Genomic DNA, 22,897 nt, shown 5'->3' with positions numbered 1-22,897 from the left:
CTTTTACGGGCTCTCCTTCGGGCCGACTTCTACAGTCCCCTACCGTCCGTCTTTGGGGATGCTGGTGTCAGGTACGTCTCAGGACTCAGTTTACCCTTGGGGGGTACTGAAGGTTTAGAAGTCTCAGGCATCAACTTCCTGGATGTACAAGGGCCACAAACAGGTTTCTCCTTCTTTGAAGGGACTACCGTGGTGGTCTTAGTACAGGGTAGGGGGATCCTATCAATCAAGAAGTCTCTCACACAATACCATCAGGATAGTTCCTGGAGAACTTCCGGATAAATTTGAAGTTTCTCTTGATTAAAAGGAACTCCTTTCCAGTGATGGAGTTGCTGTCCCGTCCAGCGTATCGGTTACAGTAGTTAACTGCTCTCCGGTACATCTTCTTGGCAGCGATCGACTTGCCTAGCAAATACTGGTACTGATGAATCATCCATCTTATCGACGGGGTTATCATCAGTGCCAGTATTCGTTTCGACAGCCAATTGCCTGAGTAGTCTCGCGACATCACTACAGGCCGTGGATATTGAGTGCAGATCTTCAACCTCGCCAGGGTTTATTTCCCTAGTCAGCAACAGGGAGGACTCTCCTTGCTTCGGAGGAGACGATCTCCTTGGTATCGACTTGCCTAGCAGATACTGATACTGATGAATCATCCATCTTATCGACGGGTTTCTCATCAGTGCCAGTATCCATTTCGACAGCCAATTGCCTGAGTAGTCTCACGACATCACTACAGGCCGTGGATATTGAGTGCAGATCTTCAACCTCGCCAGGGTTTATTTCCCTAGTCAGCAACAGGGAGGACTCTCCTTGCTTCGAGGGGAGACGCCATGGTCGCTACTGTGTTTATCACTGTAGTGCTATTCACCGTAGTTTCCATGATGTCTTTCTCGTCCGACAAGGGCGAGTCATCCCAGACCTGATTCGGGATGCTCTCCTGGCTAAGGCGGAAGGAGCCGGTTTACTCTAGAATGTTGAGGAGAAGATCCGAGGCAAGGTTGAGGAGTAGATCCGAGGCAGATCCAGGCAGGTTAGACTATAACCAGTAAGGAAAGTAGTAAAGTCGGACGGGGCCGACTATATGATACCCTTCACCACTATGGGTATATTAAACAGGACTATTAGCATGAAATTGGATGAAATAAAATATGTGGTATTTATCTAAATGTGAATCTACCTAGATCTATCCATAAAGTATGTAAATCGACTTCAAACAAATATAAATAGGTCATCCGTTGGGCTATATCTGTAATTCTAGAAAACGCAACTACGTTATTCTATGCTCAATTTTGTACGATGTGCAAAATTTGATGTCAATCTGACTAACATGAGGAGTTTGATGTCCAATTTACTTGAAATCGGGCGGAAATATATATTTGGAAGCTCTAACCAAATATTAAGCGATTTCAAACAAACTTGTCACAGGTTAGGTTATACTAATTTCAGAACGTTTTGTTCCTATTGGTTCTTTGGTGCGTCAATTACTTAAAATCAATCTATAATAAAAGGGAGCTATATCTAAATCTGGACCGATTTTCACAAAACAAGGCAGACATCACTCTAGGCTCAAGTCAGTACGTTATGCGAAATTTCGTGCAAATCGAAAGACATATAGGCACTTTGGTGCACCATTTACATGAAATCGGACGAAACAATCGAAAGATATATAGGGACTTTGGAGCACCATTTACAAGAAATCGGACGAAACTATATATGAGAGCTATATCTAAATCTGGACCGATTCTCACGAAATTTGGCAGACATCATTCTAGACCTAAATAATTAGGCTGTACCAAATTTCGTGCAAATCGGAAGATATATAGGGACTTTGGGCACCATTTACATAAAATCGGACGAAACTATATATGGGAGATATATCTACATCAGGACCGATTTTCATGAAACTTGGCAGACATCATTCTAGGCTAAATTAAGTACGTTATGCCAAATTTCGTGCAAATCGAAAGATATATAGAGACTTTGGTGCACCATTTACATGAAATCGGACGAAACTATATATGGGAGCTATATCTAAATCTGGACCGATTTTCACGAAACTTGACAGACATCATTCTAGGCTCAATTCAGTACGATTTCTTGCGATTTGCACGAAATTTGGCATATTTCGTGCAAATCGAAGGTATATAGGGACCTTGGGGCACCATTTACATGAAATCGGACGAAACTATATATGGGAGCTATGTCTAAATTTGGACCGATTTTCTCGAAAGTTGGCAAACATCATTCTAGGCTCAATTCAGTACGTTATGCCAAATTTCGTGCAAATCGAAGGATATATAGGGACTTTGGGGCACCATTTACATGAAATCCGACGAAACTATATATGGGAGCTATATCTAAATTTGGGCCGATTTTCTCGAAAGTTGGCAGACATTATTCTAGGCTCAATTCAGTACGTTGTGCCAAATTTCGTGCAAATCGAAAGATATATAGGGACTTTGGGGCACAATTTACATGAAATCGGACGAAACTATATATGGGAGCTATATCTAAATCTGGACCGATTTTCACGAAACTTGGCAGACATCATTCTAGACCTAAATGATTAGGCTGTACCAAATTTCGTCCAAATCGAAAGATATAACATGGACAGACAGACAGACGGACGGACGGACATGCATAAATCGACTTAGAAAGTGATTCTATGCATATTCTCAAAAGGAACCATGGGTCTATCTCGATTATTTTTGCCTGTTACAAACATATGCACAAAGACATAATACCCTGTACCACAGTGTGGTGAAGGGTATAAAAATAATTTTTAAAAAATCCACGCCCAGGGATAGACCCTAAAAATAGTTTTCAAAAAATCCATTTCTTAATTATCCAAATTAATTAAAAAACACACTAAAAATAATTTTTATAATTATTGTTAAACTTAAATTTATTTACAAATAATTAAAACCTAAAAAAATAAATAATAAATTAATTAATTAAATTTTTAAAGTATTTATATAATAACGGGATTAAATTTTTAGAATTAAAAAACATATATATTTTATTACAATGGAATAATTTTTAATCCACATCCATTAGCTTAAAATAATTTAATTAAATACGAACTGGAAGAGGAGATTAAAAATTTTGTTTTTGTCGAATTTATTTATTTTTACCTATTTTAGTTAAATTATTTTTGTCGTTGTTTTTGTTTTGTTATTTTTTTTATTATTATTACTATGGTAACTAATGATGAGTTTGCTGTTTGTTTTTTGTGTTGTTTGAAATTATTTTTATGTAAAATAATTGAGCAGCGTACATTTGACAGTTGTACAATCCGGCAGTGAGGTGAATAAGTAGCATGACAATTTATAATCATAGATAAATTCACACGTGGGGAAACTATGGAAAAAAACACAAACACACATACGGACACACAAAATTAAAAATAGTATACAGTGAGCGCCGTAATTGACTACCTACCTTATTGTAAAAAACCAAGTACACTTGAAGTTGCACAGAATGCCATAGGGCTTTTTCAGTTGTTCCTTTTTATTGACAATGGTATTTTGGAGATTATAGCCATCGTAGCGACGCCAGCAGTGATTTAAATCACCTAAAGAAACCAAAAAAACAAAACAAAATCAATAAAAACCAGTGAGCGGAGCAGTATAGTCGGACGGGGCCGACCATATGATACCCTACACAACTACCACGAAAAGCATACTTTCGGCGGTTCTATATTCTGAGCCTGAGCAATATTTCGTGATATTTGCACCCTTTTTATCGATTATAGGTCAACAACTCGTCTTTCTAAGTCTTACATATTTTCCAAAATGTTTTTTCTTGAAGTGAATTTTTACGCCGTACAATAAAAAATTGGTCACTTTAGGTTTTGGTTGATTTGACACTCGGAAAATTTACCGATCATCAGCTAAACAGCCGCTCTAAGTATTTGGTCAGATCCCCTTCACCTTGTAAAATATGTGATGTTCTGTATATAAAAATTGCCTCTAGAGCGACTAGAAAATCTAACAAAATTAACGTTTTCGGTTCATTGCACCCCCTGAATGAAATCTAAACTTCACCGAAAACTATAAGCGTCGTCCTTGACCATAATCAGAACTTCATGTACAATTTCAAAGCGATCAGCACGACACATTGTCACCTTTACTTAATTACGTATAACTCCCGCATCGAAATACATACAGCCATATAATTGGTATCAATTTGAAGGTCAACAACTCATCTTGGACATATTATCACCATCTGTAGCATATGTCCTTCAGGAGCAAGTATATACGCCCCAGAATAAAAATTTTATAATTTTTCACACAAAATGGACCCTGACCATTTGACCCGCTAAACATTGACCGACCTTTATCAAAACACGCATGCTTATTCTTAGGCCCGATCCCCTTCTCCATGTAAAATTTCACGATGTTCGGACCATAACTGCGGACTCTGGAGCGATCAGAAAAACCGACAAAAATTTTGTATTTGGTCCATTTCATCCCCTAAATATAAACCGATCTTTATCAAAAACAATAGGGGTATTCATTGGCCAGAACCCATCCTACATGCCAAATTTCGTGAAGATTGGTCCATAACTGTGGCCTGTATCGTGTTTACAAATTATAATGGACAGGCGGACGGACGGACGGACACACATGTCTAGATCGACTCAGCTAGTCGAGATATAACGATCGGTATACTTAAAGGTGGGTCTAGGACCAATATTTCGCGGCGTTACAAACTCTTGGGGCTGCACAAAGCTATAATACCCTGACAACATAGTTGTGTAGGGTATAACCAGTGAGGAAAGTAGTAAAATCGGGCGAAAACATATATGGGTGCTATATCTAAATCTGAATCGATTTTCTCGAAACTTGGCAGACATCACTCTAGGCTCAATTCAGTACATTATGCCAAATTTCGTGCAAATCGAAAGATATATAGGGACGTTGGTTTACCATTGACCTAAAATCGGACAAAAATATATATGGGAGCTACATCTAAATCTGAACCGATTTTCACGAAACTTGACAGACATCACTCTATCCTCGATTCATTATGCTGTGCCAAATTTCGCGCAAATCGAAGGATATATAGGGACTTTGGTGCACTATATACCTAAAATCGGACGAAAAAATATATGGGAGCTATATCTAAATCTGAACCGATTTTCACGAAACTAGGCAGACATCACTTTAGGCTCAATTCAGTACGCTATACCGAATTTCGTGCAAATCGAAAGATATATAGAGACTTTGGTGCACCTTTTACCTTAAATCGGACGAAAATATATATGGGAGCTATATCTAAATCTGTACCGATTTTCACGAAACTTAACACACATCATCACTATTTACCTAAAATCGGACGAAAATATATATGGGAGCTATATCTAAATTTGAACAAATTTTCCCGAAACTTAGCACACACCATTCTAGGTTTAATTTAGTACGCCATGCCAAATTTCGTGCAAATCGAAGCATATATAGGGACTTTGGTGCACCATTTACATAAAATCGGACGAAACTATATGTGAGCTATATCTAAATCTGAACCGATTTTCCCGCAACTTGCCACTCATAATTCTAGACTAAATTCATTATGCTATGCCAAATTTCGCGCAAATCGAAATATATATAGGGACTTTGGTGCCCCGTTTACCTTAAATCGGACGAAAATATATATGGGAGCTATATCTAAATCTGCACCGATTTTCATAAAACTTAACACACTTCACTTTAGTCCCAATTTATTACACTATGCCAAATTTCGTGAAAATCGAAAGATATATAGGGTCTTTGGTGCTTCATTTACCTAAAATCGGACGAAAATATATATGGGAGCTATATCTAAATCTGAACCGATTTTCACGAAATGTAACACACATCGTTGTAGACCGAGTTTAGTACTCTACGACAAATTTTGTGAAAATCGAAAAATATATAGAGACTTTGGTGCACTATTTACCCAAAATCGGGCGAAGATATATATGGGAGCCATATCTAAATCGGAACCGATTTGTCCCAATTTCAATTGTGTTCGTGCTTGGGCCATATAAGTGACGTGAGCCAAATTTCATCCACATCGGATCAAAAATGCGGCGTGTACTTTGTTTACATTTTAACATCTACAGACGGACGGACAGACGGACATGCATAAATCGACTCAGAAGGTGATTCTATGCATATTCTCAAAAGGAACTATGGGTCTATCGCGTTTCTTTTTGCCTGTTCCAATTATATGCACAAAGACAAAATACCCTGTACCACAGTTTGGTGATGGGTATAAAAATCCACGCTGTGGGATAGGCACCAAAAACATTTAAAAAAAAAAATCCACGCCTTTGGATAGACCCTAAAAATAATTTTTTAAAGATCCACGCCTTGGTTTAGACCCTAAAAAATAATTTTTAAAAACTACACGCCTATATATTTTTTTTTAAATCCACCCCTGAGAATTGTGTTTAAGAAATACATTTTAAAAATCCACGCCTGAGGATAGTCTTTGAAAAATTAATTTTTAAAAATCCACGCCTGAGGATAGTCTTTGAAAAATACATTTTTAAAAAATCCACGACTGAGGATAGTCTTTGAAAAATATTTTTTAAAAATCCACGCCTGAGGATAGTCTTTGAAAAATATATTTTAAAAAATCCACACCTGAGGATACTGTTTAAAAAATAAGTTTTAAAAAATCCACGCCTGATGATATGCCCAGAAAATTAATTAAAAAAATTCCGCCTTTGTCTTTGAGCTGAGGTCTGTTTTGAGAAAAATTCCAAAACTCACGTTTTATATGTCCGCCACGTTCACTGTGATGATAATCCCGACCCTCCAGCGGGCTACCATGTCCATTTGTGGCCTCAACACCAAAACTGCTGCCGCTGCTGCTGCCCACACCTCCTGGACTGTTGCGGGAACCTAACAGGCGGCCAATTCCACCACCATAGAACAGGAAATACCATAGAATTGCCGAGCTTACAACAAAAATTAGTGTCATTAATCTCGCCATTATAAATTTTAGCTATGCAGAAATAATCCCAATAATTTTTCACAGACACACACACTCAGACCCAGAGAGTGGTTCGCGTTAGGTGGTAAATTGCTTTCAAGAGGCTTTTCCTTCTTTAAGTCTATCGAAGCTGGCTTCTTCGTTTCACTTCACGATTTAAAACAAAAAATTACGCGATTTTCTAAATAATGTCGTGAGCAGATAGTGTTTAAGCCCAACGATAGATGTCCCCGAACTGAAAACCTGATCATGATGGTTGGGAAAAAAAAATTCATCCATGTGCAGCAGATCATCACAGCAATAAAAACGGCGACGAAAGAGAGCGAGAGTGAGCATTTGGGTGATGCTGTTGATGTCGATTTAAATATCGGATACCCAACAGCCTAGTTGGTGTTCGTCATCGTGTTGGTGATGCTGCCGTTGCGACTAACATTTCATTTGGTCACAGGGGTTGTTGTAACCCAAACGAGATTTTATGAATGGGTTGGCTGGTTGGATGGCTGGCTGTCTGTTATGAATGAATGTTTGTCGCTGTTGACAGGCCGATCATAAGCCTCAGCGTTGATGATGATAAATATTAAACTTGATTTTGTATTTCATCATTTGTTTCAATTGTAGTGGAAAAAGGGAAAATAGAATTGGGGTGCGAACAGTGGGTTTCAGAGGCTCTCAAAATAATGTTTAAAAAATCCACGCCTTAGGTTAGACCCTAAAAAATCCACGCCTTAGGTTAGACCCTAAAAAATAATATTTAAAAAATCCACGCCTTAGGTTAGACCCTAAAAAATAATATTTAAAAAATCCACGCCTTAATAAATAAAGTTTAAAAAATAAAGTTTAAAAATTCCACGCCTTAGGTTAGACCTTAAAAAGTAATGTTTAAAAAATCCACGCCTTAGGTTAGACCCTAAAAAATAATGTTTAAAAAATCCACGCTTTAGGTTAGACCCTAAAAATAATGTTTTAAAAATCCACGCCTTAGGTTAGACCTTAAAAAATAATGTTTAAAAAATTCACGCCTGAAGATATGCTCCAAAAAATAAAATGCTTCAAAATTTTACATTTTTGCTCTACAATGCAAACATATTTTATTTGTTTCATTGTTTTAAGAGCAGGGAGGTGGGGTGAAGAAGGGGGGGGGGATCAGCTGACACCCCCACCATTTGCCACTGAACCAAAAATAACCAAAAAAAAAAAAAAAGAGTAACCAAATGAAATTATGCGAATGTCAGTTATTTGTTTGATTAACTTTAATTAAATAAAAATGTTCACACACACATACAACCTAACGCACACACATATACACACACTCTCTCATACATTCACAATTTTTTTTTTGCCATCGTTTATGTTGATGCGGTGCTAATGTTAGTTTTCAGCTTTTCATCATCAGCATCGTCATCAGCACCTCCAGAATATCTGCTGCTGCAGTAGCAGAATTTCGTCCTATCTGGGTGAGGGTCGTACACATTTGTTGTGTTTATTGTTGTAGTCTCAATATTTTTGTTTTTCGTATTTTTTTGCTGCCCATTTTAAATCCATTATTGCGGATTTTTATTTTTAGGATTCCATGCGAAAAAAGTTCGTTGTGGTTTTTTCTCAATCTGCCATTCAAGTGCAAGAGATTAAATACAAAACTGAACATGATGAGTAGTCGAAATTAATAATCGAAAAATACAACAAATGGGAAAGTGGTTTAACACTTGGAAAAACCTGGAGACACAGAAAACAAATATTTTGGATTATATCCAAAAAAATAAATAAATAAGTCTACCCTAAGGCGTGAATTTTTGAAAAAATATATTTTTTAAAGTCTACCCTGAAGCGTGGATTTTCTAATTTTTTTTAAGTCTACCCTGAGGCGTGGATCTTTTAATAATCTTTTTTGAAATCTAACGTGGATTTTTTAAAAATTATTTTTTAGGGTCTACTCCAAGGCGTGGCTATTCTAAACATTTTTTTTGAATTCTATACCAAGGCGTGGATTTCTTAAAAATAGTTTTTGATTTTTTTTATTAAAAAATATTATTTTCTGGCATATTTCAAGGCGTAGACTTTTTACAATTATTTTTCTTGCATATCTCAAGGCGTGAATTTTTAAAAATATTTTTTCCTACATATCTCAAGGCGTGGATTTTTTAAAATATTTTTTCCTACATATTTCAAGGCGTGGATTTTTAAAAAAATATTTTTTCCTATATATCTCAAGGCGTGTATTTTTCAAAATATTTTTCCTACATATCTCAAGGCGTAGACTTTTTACAATTATTTTTCTTGCATACCTCAAGGCGTGGATTTTTCAAAATATTTTTTCCTACATATCTAAAGGCGTGGATTTTTCAAAATATTTTTTCCTACATATCTCAAGGCGTGGATTTTTCAAAATATTTTTTCCTACATATCTCAAGGCGTGGATTTTTCAACATATTTTTTCTTACATATCTCAAGGCGTGGATTTTTCAAAATATTTTTTCCTACATATCTCAAGGCGTGGATTTTTCAAAATATGTTTTCCTGCATATCCCAAGGCGTGGATTTTTCAAAATATGTTTTCCTGCATATCCCAAGGCGTGGATATTTAAAATATTTTTTGTGGAATTTTTAAAATTAAGTTTTCGTTGCCTATCCTCAGGCGTGGATTTTTTAAAATTAATTTTTTAATGCCTATCCTCAGGCGTGGATTTTTTAAAATTAATTTTTTAATGCCTATCCTCAGGCGTGGATTTTTAAAATTAATTTTTCAATTTTTAATGCCTATCCTCAGGCGTGGATTTTTTAAAATTATTTTTTTTCAATTTTTTAATGCCTACCCTCAGGCGTGGATTTTTTAAAATTATTTTTTTTTTCAATTTTTTAATGCCTATCCTCAGGCATGTCCGTCCGTCTGTAGATGTTAAATTGTAAACAAAGTACAGGTCGCATTTATGATCCGAATTGGATGAAATTTGGCACAAGCCACTTATTTGGCCCAAGGACGAACCCTATTGAAATTGAAAAGAAAAACGGATCAGATTTAGATACAGTTTCCGTATATATTTTCGTCCGATATAGGCACCAAAGTCCATATATATCCTTCGATTTGCACGAAATTTGGCATAGTGTATTGAATTAAGTCTAGAAATATGTGTGCTAAGTTTCATGAAAATCGGTTCAGATTTAGATATAGCTCTCATATATAGTTTCGCCCGATTTAAAGTAAATGGTGCACCAATATATATATCTTTCGATTTGCACGAAATTTGGCATAACGTACTGAATTGAGCTTAGAATTATGTCTGCCAAGTTTCGAGAAAATCGATCCAGATTTAGATATAGCTCCCATATATAGTTTCTTCCGATTTCATGTAAATGGTTCGCCAAAGTTCTCTTGATTTGCACAAAATTTGACATAGCGCACTGAATTAAGTCTAGAATGGTGTATTCTAAGTTTCATAAAAATCGGTTTAGATTTAGATATAGCTCCCATATATATTTTCGTCCGATTTAAAGTAAATGGTGCACCAAAGTCCCTATATATCTTTCGATTTGCACGAAATTTGGCATAACGTACTGAATTGAGCCTAGAATTATGTCTGCCAAGTTTCGAGAAAATCGATCCAGATTTAGATATAGCTCCCATATATAGTTTCGTCCGATTTCATGTAAATGGTTCGCCAAAGTTCCTATATATCTTTCGATTTGCACGAAATTTGGCATAGAGTACTAAATTAGGTCCAGAGTGCTGTGTGTTAAGTTTTGTGCAAATCGGTTCAAATTTAGATATAGCTCACATATTTAGTTTCGTCCGATTTAAGATACATAGTGCACTAAAGTCCCTATATATCTTCAATTTCCACAAAATTTTGCACAGGGCACTGAATTCAGTCTATAGTGATGTGTGTTAAGTTTCGTGAAACACGGTTCAGAATTACATATAGCTCCCATATATAGTTTCGTCCGATTTAAGGTAAACGGCATAGCGTACTGAATTGAGCCTAGAGTGACATCTGTTAAGTTTTGTGAAAATCGGTCCAGACTTAGGTATAGGTTCCATATGTATTTTCGTCCGATTTAAGGTAAATGGTGCACCAAAGTCCCTATATATCCTTCGATTTGCACGAAATTTGTCATAGCGTACTGAATTAAGCCTAGAACTATGTGTGTTAAATTTCGTGAAAATAGATTCAGATTTCGATATAGCTCCCATATATATTTTCGTCCGATTTTATATTTCTATATTTCTTTCGATTTGCACGTACGGAATTAAGTCTAGAATTATGTGTGTTTAGTTTCGTGAAAATCGGTTCATATTTAGATATACCTCCCATATATAGTTTCGTCCGATTTTAGGTAAATGGTGCACCAAAGTCCCTATATATATTTCAATTTGCACGAAATTTGGCATAGCGTACTGAATTGAGTCTAGAATAACGTGTGTTAAGTTTCGTGAAAATCGGTTCAGATTTAGATATAGCTCCCATATATACTTTTTGAAAATATTTTTTTGTCAATATTCCTCATTCATTCTCATTCCCATCATAAATTGCAATTTCCACACCAAATGACATTGTTCCCCTCAAGGCCATTTTGGGTAAAGTTCAAAACTCGCTGATTTGTATGTGACTGATTGAACCAGGTCATTAGCACGTGAGAATTGGAATAAATGCATGCATGACTGTTTTATTTCAAATTACAGTGTATGGGTGTGTGTGCACCAAGGGACCCCAAAATGAATTTTTGTTGTTTGGAAATTTGTTTTTTTATTTATTTAACAAATATTCATATAAACAATTGGCTTATAAACTTAAAATAATAACAAAAATAAAATAGTCATTTTTAATTTATAAATATTTTATAAAAAAAAACACTTTGCCGAATATAATTGACCATTATCCAGTATTGAAAAAACTGAAAGTCTCATTGCAATGAACCTCATAGCAATCTGGCAAAACTGTAAAATGGCGGGATAAACGTAAATCGAATATAAACTCACAATAGGGAAATCTGAAAAAAATAAACGAAAAAAAATGATGATAAGAGGTCTTTAGGGTTCTTCAATAAAAATGGTAAAACAAAATCGCCGGAAGCCAGAAAAAAATTTGTATGAAAAAATAATAATCTCCCTCCAATGGCGCCCAATTTTTTTTGCAATAAAAATCAACCCAAAAAATATTTTTTGGTATTAATAACTTACACTGGATGAAACCACAGAAAACATTGATATGTGCAGAGAATGCCAAAGGGCCGTTTAAATTCACCATCAGGCGTTTGAATTGAACCGGAATTATGCCTTTTCCAACACTGGGAAGTCCATCCTGCGGCCATAATTCGTGATTGGATTGCAAGGGGTAATGGTGTGTGTGTGTGTATGGGTGTGTCCATCCATTCATGTGTGTGTGTGGTAATTGGTGTGGTCCAATTGAAATGGATTTCAGCAAACGAAGCAGTCATTCAAAGGATCACAGGGATTAAGAGCGGCGTGGAAATTATTAGCAGCGCAATCAAGCCAAGAATTGTTTTTGTTGTTGTAGTTGTTCGAAGTTTCATGTAAAAAAAAAAATAAAAAATATAAAAAATTTAAATTAAAAAAAAATAAAAAATATGGTTTTTTTCAATGTCTACAAATATTCGAGGATTTTTAAAATTAATTTTTCAAAGACTATCCTTAGGCGTGGATTTTTAAAATACATTTTTTATAGACTATCCTTAAGCAAGGAGTTTTAAAATACATATCCTTAGGCGTGGATTTTTAAAATACATTTTTATAGACTGGATTTTTAAAATAATTTTTTTATAGACTATCCTTAGGCGTGGATTTTTAAAATAATTTTTTTATAGACTATCCACAGGAGTGGATTTTTAAAATAAATTTTTTTATAGACTATCCTTAGGCGTGGATTTTTAAAATACATTTTGTATAGACTATCCATAGGCGTGGATTTTTAAAATACATTTTTTATAGACTATCCATAGGCGTGGATTTTTAAAATAAATTTTTTATAGACTAACCTCAGGCGTGGATTTTTAAAATACATTTTTTATAGACTATCCTTAGGCGTCGGTTTTTAAAATACATTTTTTATAGACTATCCTCAGGCGTGGATTTTTAAAATAATTTTTTTATAGACTATCCTTAGGCGTGGATTTTTAAAATACATTTTTTATAGACTATCCTTAGGCGTGGATTTTTAAAATACATTTTTTATAGACTCTCCTTAGGCGTGGATTTTTAAAATAATTTTTTTATAGACTCTCCTTAGGCGTGGATTTTTAAAATAATTTTTTTATAGACTCTCCTTAGGCGTGGATTTTTAAAATAATTTTTTTCGTGGACTGTATATAAGGCGTGGATTTTTAAAATAATTTTTTTATAGACTCTCCTTAGGCGTGGATTTTTAAAATAATTTTTTTATAGACTATCCTTAGGCGTGGATTTTTAAAATAATTTTTTTATAGACTCTCCTTAGGCGTGGATTTTTAAAATAATTTTTTTATAGACTCTCCTTAGGCGTTGATTTTTAAAATACATTTTTTATAGACTCTCCTTAGGCGTGGATTTTTAAAATAATTTTTTTTATAGACTCTCTTTAGGCGTGGATTTTTAAAATAATTTTTTATAGACTCTCCTTAGGCGTGGATTTTTAAAATTATTTTTTTATAGACTCTCCTTAGGCGTGGATTTTTAAAATACATTTTTTATAGACTCTCCTTAGGCGTGGATTTTTAAAATACATTTTTTATAGACTCTCCTTAGGCGTGGATTTTTAAAATACATTTTTTATAGACTCTCCTTAGGCGTGGATTTTTAAAATAATTTTTTTTTATAGACTCTCCTTAGGCGTGGATTTTTAAAATAATTTTTTTATAGACTCTCCTTAGGCGTGGATTTTTAAAATACATTTTTTATAGACTATCCTTAGGCGTGGATTTTTAAAATACATTTTTTATAGACTATCCTTAGGCGTGGATTTTTTAAAATACATTTTTTATAGACTATCCTTAGGCGTGGATTTTTAAAATAATTTTTTTTATAGACTATCCTTTGGCATGGATTTTTAAAATACATTTTTTATAGACTCTCCTTAGGCGTGGATTTTTAAAATAATTTTTTTTCATAGACTCTCCTTAGGCGTGGATTTTTAAAATAATTTTTTTTATAGACTCTCTTTAGGCGTGGATTTTTAAAATAATTTTTTATAGACTCTCCTTAGGCGTGGATTTTTAAAATTATTTTTTTATAGACTCTCCTTAGGCGTGGATTTTTAAAATACATTTTTTATAGACTCTCCTTAGGCGTGGATTTTTAAAATACATTTTTTATAGACTCTCCTTAGGCGTGGATTTTTAAAATACATTTTTTATAGACTCTCCTTAGGCGTGGATTTTTAAAATACATTTTTTATAGACTCTCCTTAGGCGTGGATTTTTAAAATAATTTTTTTTTTATAGACTCTCCTTAGGCGTGGATTTTTAAAATTATTTTTTTATAGAATCTCATTAGGCGTGGATTTTTAAAATACATTTTTTATAGACTATCCTTAGGCGTGGATTTTTAAAATACATTTTTTATAGACTATCCTTAGGCGTGGATTTTTTAAAATACATTTTTTATAGACTATCCTTAGGCGTGGATTTTTAAAATAATTTTTTTTATAGACTATCCTTTGGCATGGATTTTTAAAATACATTTTTTATAGACTCTCCTTAGGCGTGGATTTTTAAAATAATTTTTTTTTTATAGACTCTCCTTAGGCGTGGATTTTTAAAATAATTTTTTTATAGACTCTCCTTAGGCGTGGATTTTTAAAATACATTTTTTATAGACTATCCTTAGGCGTGGATTTTTAAAATACATTTTTTATAGACTATCCTTAGGCGTGGATTTTTTAAAATACATTTTTTATAGACTATCCTTAGGCGTGGATTTTTAAAATAATTTTTTTTATAGACTATCCTTTGGCATGGATTTTTAAAATACATTTTTTATAGACTCTCCTTAGGCGTGGATTTTTAAAATAATTTTTTTATAGACTCTCCTTAGGCGTGGATTTTTAAAATAATTTTTTATAGACTCTCCTTAGGCGTAAAGGATGATAGATACCAAGCAACGGCTCTGATTGGCTTTAACATGGTGAAGTCCAGGTCTATCTTGGTCCCTCTTTCATGTCAATTGTGGACACTGACCTCTCCGCAGTGTCACCTGGGGAAACTATTTTCATTACCCGTTGAAATAGTGAGCTAATATGTGCCGCAAGTTCACCCATAAGAACTAAAAAAAATGGGTTGAGGCGTCGGGTTAGTTGCCCACACTCGGAAAACCGAACCTACTATGAAAAAGCAAAGAAAACGAAAACCAAACCCCCCTAATGTTGACGATCCCCGCAAACGTATAAAGGACCACGATCTGCGAATCTGAACTTGGAATGTGCGCACCTTGTACGAGACAGGAGCAGTTCTCGCTTTGGCGGATGTACTCAAGAAGTACAAAGCCGATATTATTGCCTTACAGGAAATGCGATCTAATGAGACTGGCGTAAGTAAATCAGATGACTACGTCCTGTATTATAGCTGCCATGAAACGAGACATGAATTTGGTTGCGGATTTATGGTTAACAGTGGAATAAAAGACCTGGTCTCCAGATTCACTCCAGTAGATAAGCGAATTGCTATAATCCGCATAAAAGCGAAGTTCTTCTACATCAGTCTTATATGCGCCCATGCTTCGACCGAAGATAAAAATGAGCAGACCGAAAATATATTTTACGAGCGCCTAGAAACAGCATATGATGATCGCTGTACTGGCCATGACATTAAAATTCTGCTAGGAGATTTGAATGCAAAAATCGGAAGGGAAAATATCTTTGGCCCCACTGTCGGAAAATTCAGCCTTCATTAAGAAACATCCGACAACGGCATGATGTTGATTGACTTCGCGACAGCAAAAAACAGCAGCACCAGATTCAAGCATCTAGATATACACAAGGCCACCTGGATTTCTCCTGACCAAGCAAGGAGGAATCAAATTGATCATGTTGTGATAGATGGAAGGCATTCATCCAGTATTTAGACTTTCGATCGATCCGAGGAGCGAATATCGATTCGGACCACTACCTTGTAGCAGCCAAGGTTCGCACTCGTCTTAATGTAGCAGCAAAGGTGAGATCTAACACAACACGGAAATTTGACGTCGAAAAGCTGCAAACACAACAGGTAGCAGAGGCCTAATCCGCTCAACTTACCCAACTGCTTGACGAAAGCACCCCTTGTCCCGATAATAGTATAGAAGCACAATTGAAATCCCTACAAACTCCAACAAAAGCAACACTTGCGTACCAAAAACTACCACCTAGAAACCCATGGTACGATCAGGAGTGTCGTAATGCTACTGATATGAAAAACGCAGGTCATAAAAACAATTAATCGTCTCAAGAACAATAAAGCAGCAGGAGCCGATGGTTTACCAGCCGAACTATTCAAGACTGGTGGTCAGATGCTGGCCAGGAACATGCACCAGCTGATTAGTACAATTTGGCTAGAGGAATGCATGCCCAATGATTGGAACCTCAGCATCCTGTGTCCCTTGCACAAAAAAGGAGACAAGACGATATGTGCCAACTATAGAGGAATTAGCCTTCTTCCCATCGCATATAAAGTGCTATACAGTGTGCTGTGTGAGCGACTGAAGCCAATGGTCAATGACATCATTGGACCATTGCAATGCGGCTACAGACCAGGAAAATCAATCATTGACCACATTTTCATTCTGCGCCAAATCCTGGAAAAAACCCACGAAAAACACATCGACACATACCACCTATTCGTCGACTATGAAGCCGCATTGAGCAGCCCTATCCGTTCAGAGGTGTTTAAAGCCATGTCTACGTTCGGCATTCCTGCAAAATTAATACGGCTATGCAGGATAACTTTAAATGGCACAAGATCAACAGTTAAAGTCGGAAAGGACCTATCGGAGCCCGTTTAATACCGAACGAGGATTCAGACAACGTGACAGTTTGTCGTGTGATATTTTTAACATCCTGCTGGAAAAGGTCAGACGAGACGCAAAGGTGAACAGAAATGGTACACCAAACAACAGATGTTACTCGCCTACGCCGATGACATCGATATAATAGGTCGAACATTTCGAGCGGCAACAGCCACCTTTGAAAAAATTGAGAAGTAGTCTGCCAAAGTGAGTCTGGTAGTAAACGACGAGAAGACCAAGCCAAGATGGTATCAACGCGCAAGACGTCCAGTAGACTCGGACCAACTGTGGAACTTGAGAACTACAGCTTCGAGGTAGTTAAAGATTTAATATACCTTGGTAGCGCCATAAATAAAACGAATGACACCAGTTGTGAAATTCGGAGAAGGATTGTGATGGCCAACAGATGCTACTATAGTCTGAGCAAACAACTCAAAAGCCAAAAGCCACCTCCCGCCAGACCGAACCCACACTCTACAAGACGCTGATACTACCCGTGCTGTTGTATGGATCTGAAGCATGGCTACTTGCGCAAGCAGATGAGGCAGCTCTTGGGGTGTTTGAAAGAAAAATTCTCCGAAAGATCTACAGGCCGATCTCAGTGTCGACGGTGGATATCGGCGTCGAATGAACCATGAATTGCACCAGCTATTCTCGGACATCGACATTGTTAGACGTATTAAGCTGCAGCGACTACGTTGGCTAGGTCATGTTGTGAGAATGGATGAAGAGGCCTCAGCCTCTAAAAGCGAACCTACTGATGGTTCCCGTAGAAGGGGAAGGCCAAGAATACGATGGAAAGATCAAGTCGAAGACAACATTACCGCAAATGGTCTTTCAAATTGGAAAAACTGCGCAAAAGACCGACGCGTCTGGAAATCTTTTTTAACGAAAGTTCTGTCACAAGCAAGCTAAGTAAGTAAATCCGCACCTATTTTTGCTACTTGAAAAAATATTTTTAAAAAATCTACGCCTCATTTGCTACAGGAAAAATATTTTGAAAAAAATCACTCTTGGATGGGCTATTTAAAACTTAATTTTAAAAATATTCACGCCAAAATGTAGGCAATGAATAATAAGTAACCCTAGGGGTCTCCTGAGCGTATGAGCAGCGCCGTTACTTATACGCCACCCCAATGTAATTAACTTAAATCCCTGATATCCTTGCTTATAGGCAAGGAAACTTATAATTTTTTGTTGTTTTTAATTTTCTCTCATTCTCCGCTCTTTTTCCTCCTTTCTATACATACCCGCCTCCGTAAAATTGTCCATTAATAGCGGCGCAAAAACAAAACAAATTATAAACAATTTCCACATATATTTTTTATGCAGTCCTGCCATTTTCGCACTGGCAATCGATATATGAAATTCATATCACGACAGCGACCACCGTGAACACACACTATAACCGATCATTTGATTTGTCAATCTGTCACTATGGCGATGACTGTGGTGGGAAAACGATATGGCGACAAAAATTGATTTAATTTTTTTTCCTGAATTTTCCGAATTTCCGCGAACCAAACTGCCAAATGTCGTTATGCGTAGCAGGGTCTGGATTGAACTACATGATAATGGCGGGACTGGCACTGTGTAAGTGTATCATCGTCATTCACATTCAAGTGGATGGATGGATAGACGGATGAATGGCTGGCGCTGGACAGATGTCGGTATAAATGGCAGCTTGCTGATAGCAGATCTGATGGCATATTTTGATATTTGCCTTTACACTTCTGTCCATCATTGCTTTTATTTGTTTGTGTATTTATTTACGTATTCGGTTCTGTGATTTTTTCTATTTTCGTTTCTGCGTCTTTTCTGCCTTGTCAGGCTAATGAAATAAAAAGAAAACAAGATTTGTGGCACATACTTGACACACACTCCGACGCACATGGGAGATTTCATCAGGCTGGGAGATTGGGTAGCTCTTATGCGACAGCATAAATTGTCTCCAATTGATTGTAATTGTCGGGCTTAATGTGATTATCGTGATCTTTTGTTGTTCTGCACCAATGTACGAATCTTTCCAGATGTGGCTGGAGGGAATTCCATGGTGAGTGCGGGAATCCACAAGGTGGATACCCTACACATTTGGAAAATTAAATTAAAAAAAACCATGCCTAAGGGTTGGCTTTGAAAAAAAAATCTTAAAAAATCCATGCCTAAAGGTAGGCTTTGAAAAAGTTATTTTAAAAAATCCATGCCTAAGGATAGGCTTTGAAAAATTAATTTTAAAAAATCCCTGCCTAAAGGTAGGCTTAAAAAAATTAATTTTAAAAAATCCATGCCTAAGTGTAGGCTTTAAAAAATTAATTTTAAAAATCCATGCCTAAGTGTAGGCTTTGAAAATTTAATTTTAAAAAATTCATGCCTAAGGGTAGGCTTTGAAAAATTAATTTTAAAAAATCCATGCCTAAGGATAGGCTTTGAAAAATTAATTTTAAAAAATCCATGCCTAAGGGTAGCTTTGAAAATTTGAAATTTTTTTAAAAATCATGCCAAAGGGTAGGCTTTGAAAAATTAATTTTAAAAAATCCACGCCTTAGGGTAGGCTTTGAAAAATTAATTTTCAAAAATTCATGCCTAAGGGTAGGCTTTGAAAAATTAATTTTTGCGGCAAAAAATCCTCGCCTATAAAACCAAGGATTTAGCCCCTAAAAGATTCAAATATATTTCTGCACACTCCGAAAATTAAATATCCAAGCCTATATTGAGCTGTTCGTAAATAGGACTCCATTTGGATAACATTTTAGTTTCGTTTTGTTGGAGCATTCGTCAAACTTCTTATCGGGTGTTCCACGATTAGTCAGTGGATTAACTTATAAAAGTCATCCGTCTAACCACTCCTTGTTGTTTTCTTCAAATTTGTGGCGGCTTCTATGGTCGAATTTCCATTTCTCAGCCAATTTTGCTACAAATTTTCTATTTTTTTTTTGTTTATTAGAAGATCTTTATTAGCATTGCACATGTTGATATTAATAATATTATTAAATATATGAGTTTCAATGACAGAAATTTTTTTAGTACACACAGGCTCGTTGCGCCATAGTAAATAAACTTCTCGTCTGAGCATCGACATTTTTCCTAAAAAAATGCAATATCTTGTAAAGTTGCAGGTGGCTGCAGATCATTTGGGCATTTTATAATCACAAGATGACGTAGTAATTTAAAAAAACACATTCTAGCGCGAATACACACGAATATCAGAAGTTCCGGTCTATGGAAGTCTTACTTTGGATTTTTTTCAAGCAGATGAGTGGTATAGTACACTTGAACTATATTTTTTCTACAACACTTAAGCACAGGTCACAAACAAATTTTTTTTTTAGTTAATACATACCTCTAATAATAAATAAATCAACTTTTCATTCACTTAATTGAGACAAATGCTACTTTAGAGAAAATTTGGCTATGCAAAGAAAACACGTGTTGAAGCTTAGTCATACATAGGCTGAAACATATGTTGTGTTTGACAGCTCACAGCTATTCAACTAGATCATATCAATCAGAATAGAATCGATATATCAGATCAGTGGGATAGTAGTAATCGATAGAGACACAATTTTGGCCCAATTAAACACTTTGAAAATTGAATTAAACGACGCTAGATCGTCCATTTCGCCCACAGTGCGTCCGTCCGTCTGTCCATTCTAAATTGTAAACAAAGTATAGGTCGCATTTATGATCCGAATTGGATGAAATATGGCACAGCTCATTTGTTTGGCCCAAGGACGAACCCTATCGAAATTCAAGAAAATCGGGTCAGATTTAGATATAGCTCCCATATATATTTTCGTTCGATTTAATGTAATTGGTGCACCAAGGACCCTATATATCTTTCCATTTGCACGAAATTTGGCATAGCGTACTGAATTAAGTCTAGAATGATGTGTGTTAAGTTTCGTGAAAATCGGTTCAGATTTAGGTATAGGTTCCTTATATAATTTCGCCCGATTTTAGGTAAATAGTCCACTAAAGTCCCTAAATATCTTTCGATTTGCACGAAATTTGGCACATCGTAATGAATATGGTCTAGAGTGATGTGTGTTAAGTTTCGTGATAATCGGTTCAGATTTAGATATAGCTCCCATATATACGTTCGTCCGATTAAAGGTAAATTGTGTACCAAAGTCCCTATATATCATTCGATTTTCACGAAATTTGGCATAGAGTACTGAATTAAGTCTAGAATAATGTTTGCAAATTTTCGTGAAAATCGGTTCTGATTTATATATAGCTCCCATATATATTTTCATCCGATTTTATGTAAATAGTGCACCAAAGTCCCTATATATCTTTCGATTTGCACGGAATTTGGCATAGGGGACTGAATTAGGTCCAGAATGATGTGTGTAAAGTTTCGTGAAAATCGTTTCAGATTTAGATATAGCTCCCATAGATATTTTCGTCCGATTTAAGGTAAATGGTGTCTCAAAGCCCCTATATATCTTTCGATTTGCAAGAAATTTGGCAAAGCGTACTGAATTAAGTCTAGAATGATGTGTGCAAAGTTTCATGAAAATCGGTTCAGATTTAGATATAGCTCCCATATATATTTTCATCCGATTTTATGTAAATAGTGCACTTTTTTCTTTCGATTTGCACGAAATTTGGCATAGCGTACTGAATTAATTAAGTTTCATGAAAATCGGCTCAGATTTAGATATAGCTCCCATATATAGTTTCGCCCGATTTAAGGAAATTGGTGCACCAAAGACCCTATATATCTTTCGATTTGCACGAAATTTGGCATAGCGTACTGAATTGAGTCTATAAAAATGTGTGCTAAGTTTCGTGAAAATCGGTTCAGATTTAGATATAGCTCCTATATAGTTTCGCCCGATTTTAGGTAAATGGTGCACCAAAGGCTATATATATCTTACGATTTACAAGAAATTTGGCATATCGTACTGAATTAAGTCCGGAATGATGTGTGCCAAGTTCCGAGAAAATCGGTTCAGATTTAGATATAGCTCCGATATACATTTTCATCCGATGTAAGGTAATTGGTGCACCAAAGACCCTATATATCTTTCGATTTGCACGAAATTTAGCATAGAGTACTGAATTAAGTCTAGAATGATGTGTGCAAAGTTTCGTGAAAATCGGTTCAGATTTAGATATAGCTCCTATATATATTTTCATCCGATTTTAGGTAATTGGTGTACCAAAGTCTCTGAAAATCATTCGATTTGCACGAAATTTGTCATAGCTATGCCGATTGCCACAACATACTGAAGTAATATTAATTAGTCTCTGGCAAGTTTCCCTGAAATCGGTTCAGATATAGGTATATAAAAAAACTCGACGTCTCTTATGATACATATGTAGAATATACCCAAAGTGGTGAAGGGTATCATATAGTCGGCCCAGTCCGACTTTACAACTTTCCTTACTGTTCTTATTTCTTTATTTTCCGTAGTTTGATTTTTTTTTTCTTTTATTACCCCTTGGTTTTCCTTTTGTCTGACACATTTCATTATGACAACAGTTCAAGTTGTTATTTTCATGTCAGTCACTGGGTCGTCGTCAGCGTAATGTAAATCTCAATATTTTTTATCATGATTATTCACAATTGTTCAAGTGTAGCTCAACACCTTTGATGGGTGCAAAAAATTCTTTTGTTAAACGGTTGATTCGTTGTCATTCCATACAATTCCAGAAATAAAAATTTGTTTGTAATGAAACCAAAAAAAGATGAAGAAGAAGAAAGAGGGAGAAAACACAATAAATTGCGTCTCAATCATGAAATGGCTTAAAAGTATGAAAGATGGATGGTTGGGAAGGCAGTGAGCTTCAATGGCGATTTTTTTAGAGGTTAATGTATAAACAGGGTTTTTTTTTTATTAAAATTTTTGAAATGTAAATATTACCCTACAAGATTCCAATGAATATTTTCTAAATTATGCTCTTTCGTTGAAATGCATTAAGCCTATGCGAAGTTAT

At 35.6% G+C, this 22,897-nt stretch overlaps 1 protein-coding gene across 1 annotated transcript; it reads right to left on the bottom strand.

Annotated features, from left to right (window-relative positions):
* Window positions 1–3,236: 3,236 nt before the first annotated feature.
* LOC133338166 (uncharacterized) lies at window positions 3,237–6,987 on the bottom strand. Its single transcript, XM_061546348.1, has 3 exons — window positions 6,765–6,987; window positions 3,445–3,577; window positions 3,237–3,363 (listed from the first exon to the last, which is right to left on the bottom strand). Exons 1-3 carry the CDS (start codon window positions 6,985–6,987, stop codon window positions 3,255–3,257), a joined length of 465 nt encoding a protein of 154 aa, XP_061402332.1. The 3' UTR covers window positions 3,237–3,254.
* Between the last annotated feature and the right edge of the window lie 15,910 nt (window positions 6,988–22,897).

The sequence above is a fragment of the Musca vetustissima genome, unplaced genomic scaffold (assembly GCF_032173495.1).
Source record: "Musca vetustissima isolate MV318-11 ecotype Yass unplaced genomic scaffold, APGP_CSIRO_Mvet_v1 utg13361, whole genome shotgun sequence".
Classification (NCBI taxonomy): Eukaryota; Metazoa; Arthropoda; class Insecta; order Diptera; family Muscidae; genus Musca; species Musca vetustissima.
Note: the sequence above shows the minus strand (reverse complement) of the source record. Positions and strands in the feature narration are given on the sequence as shown.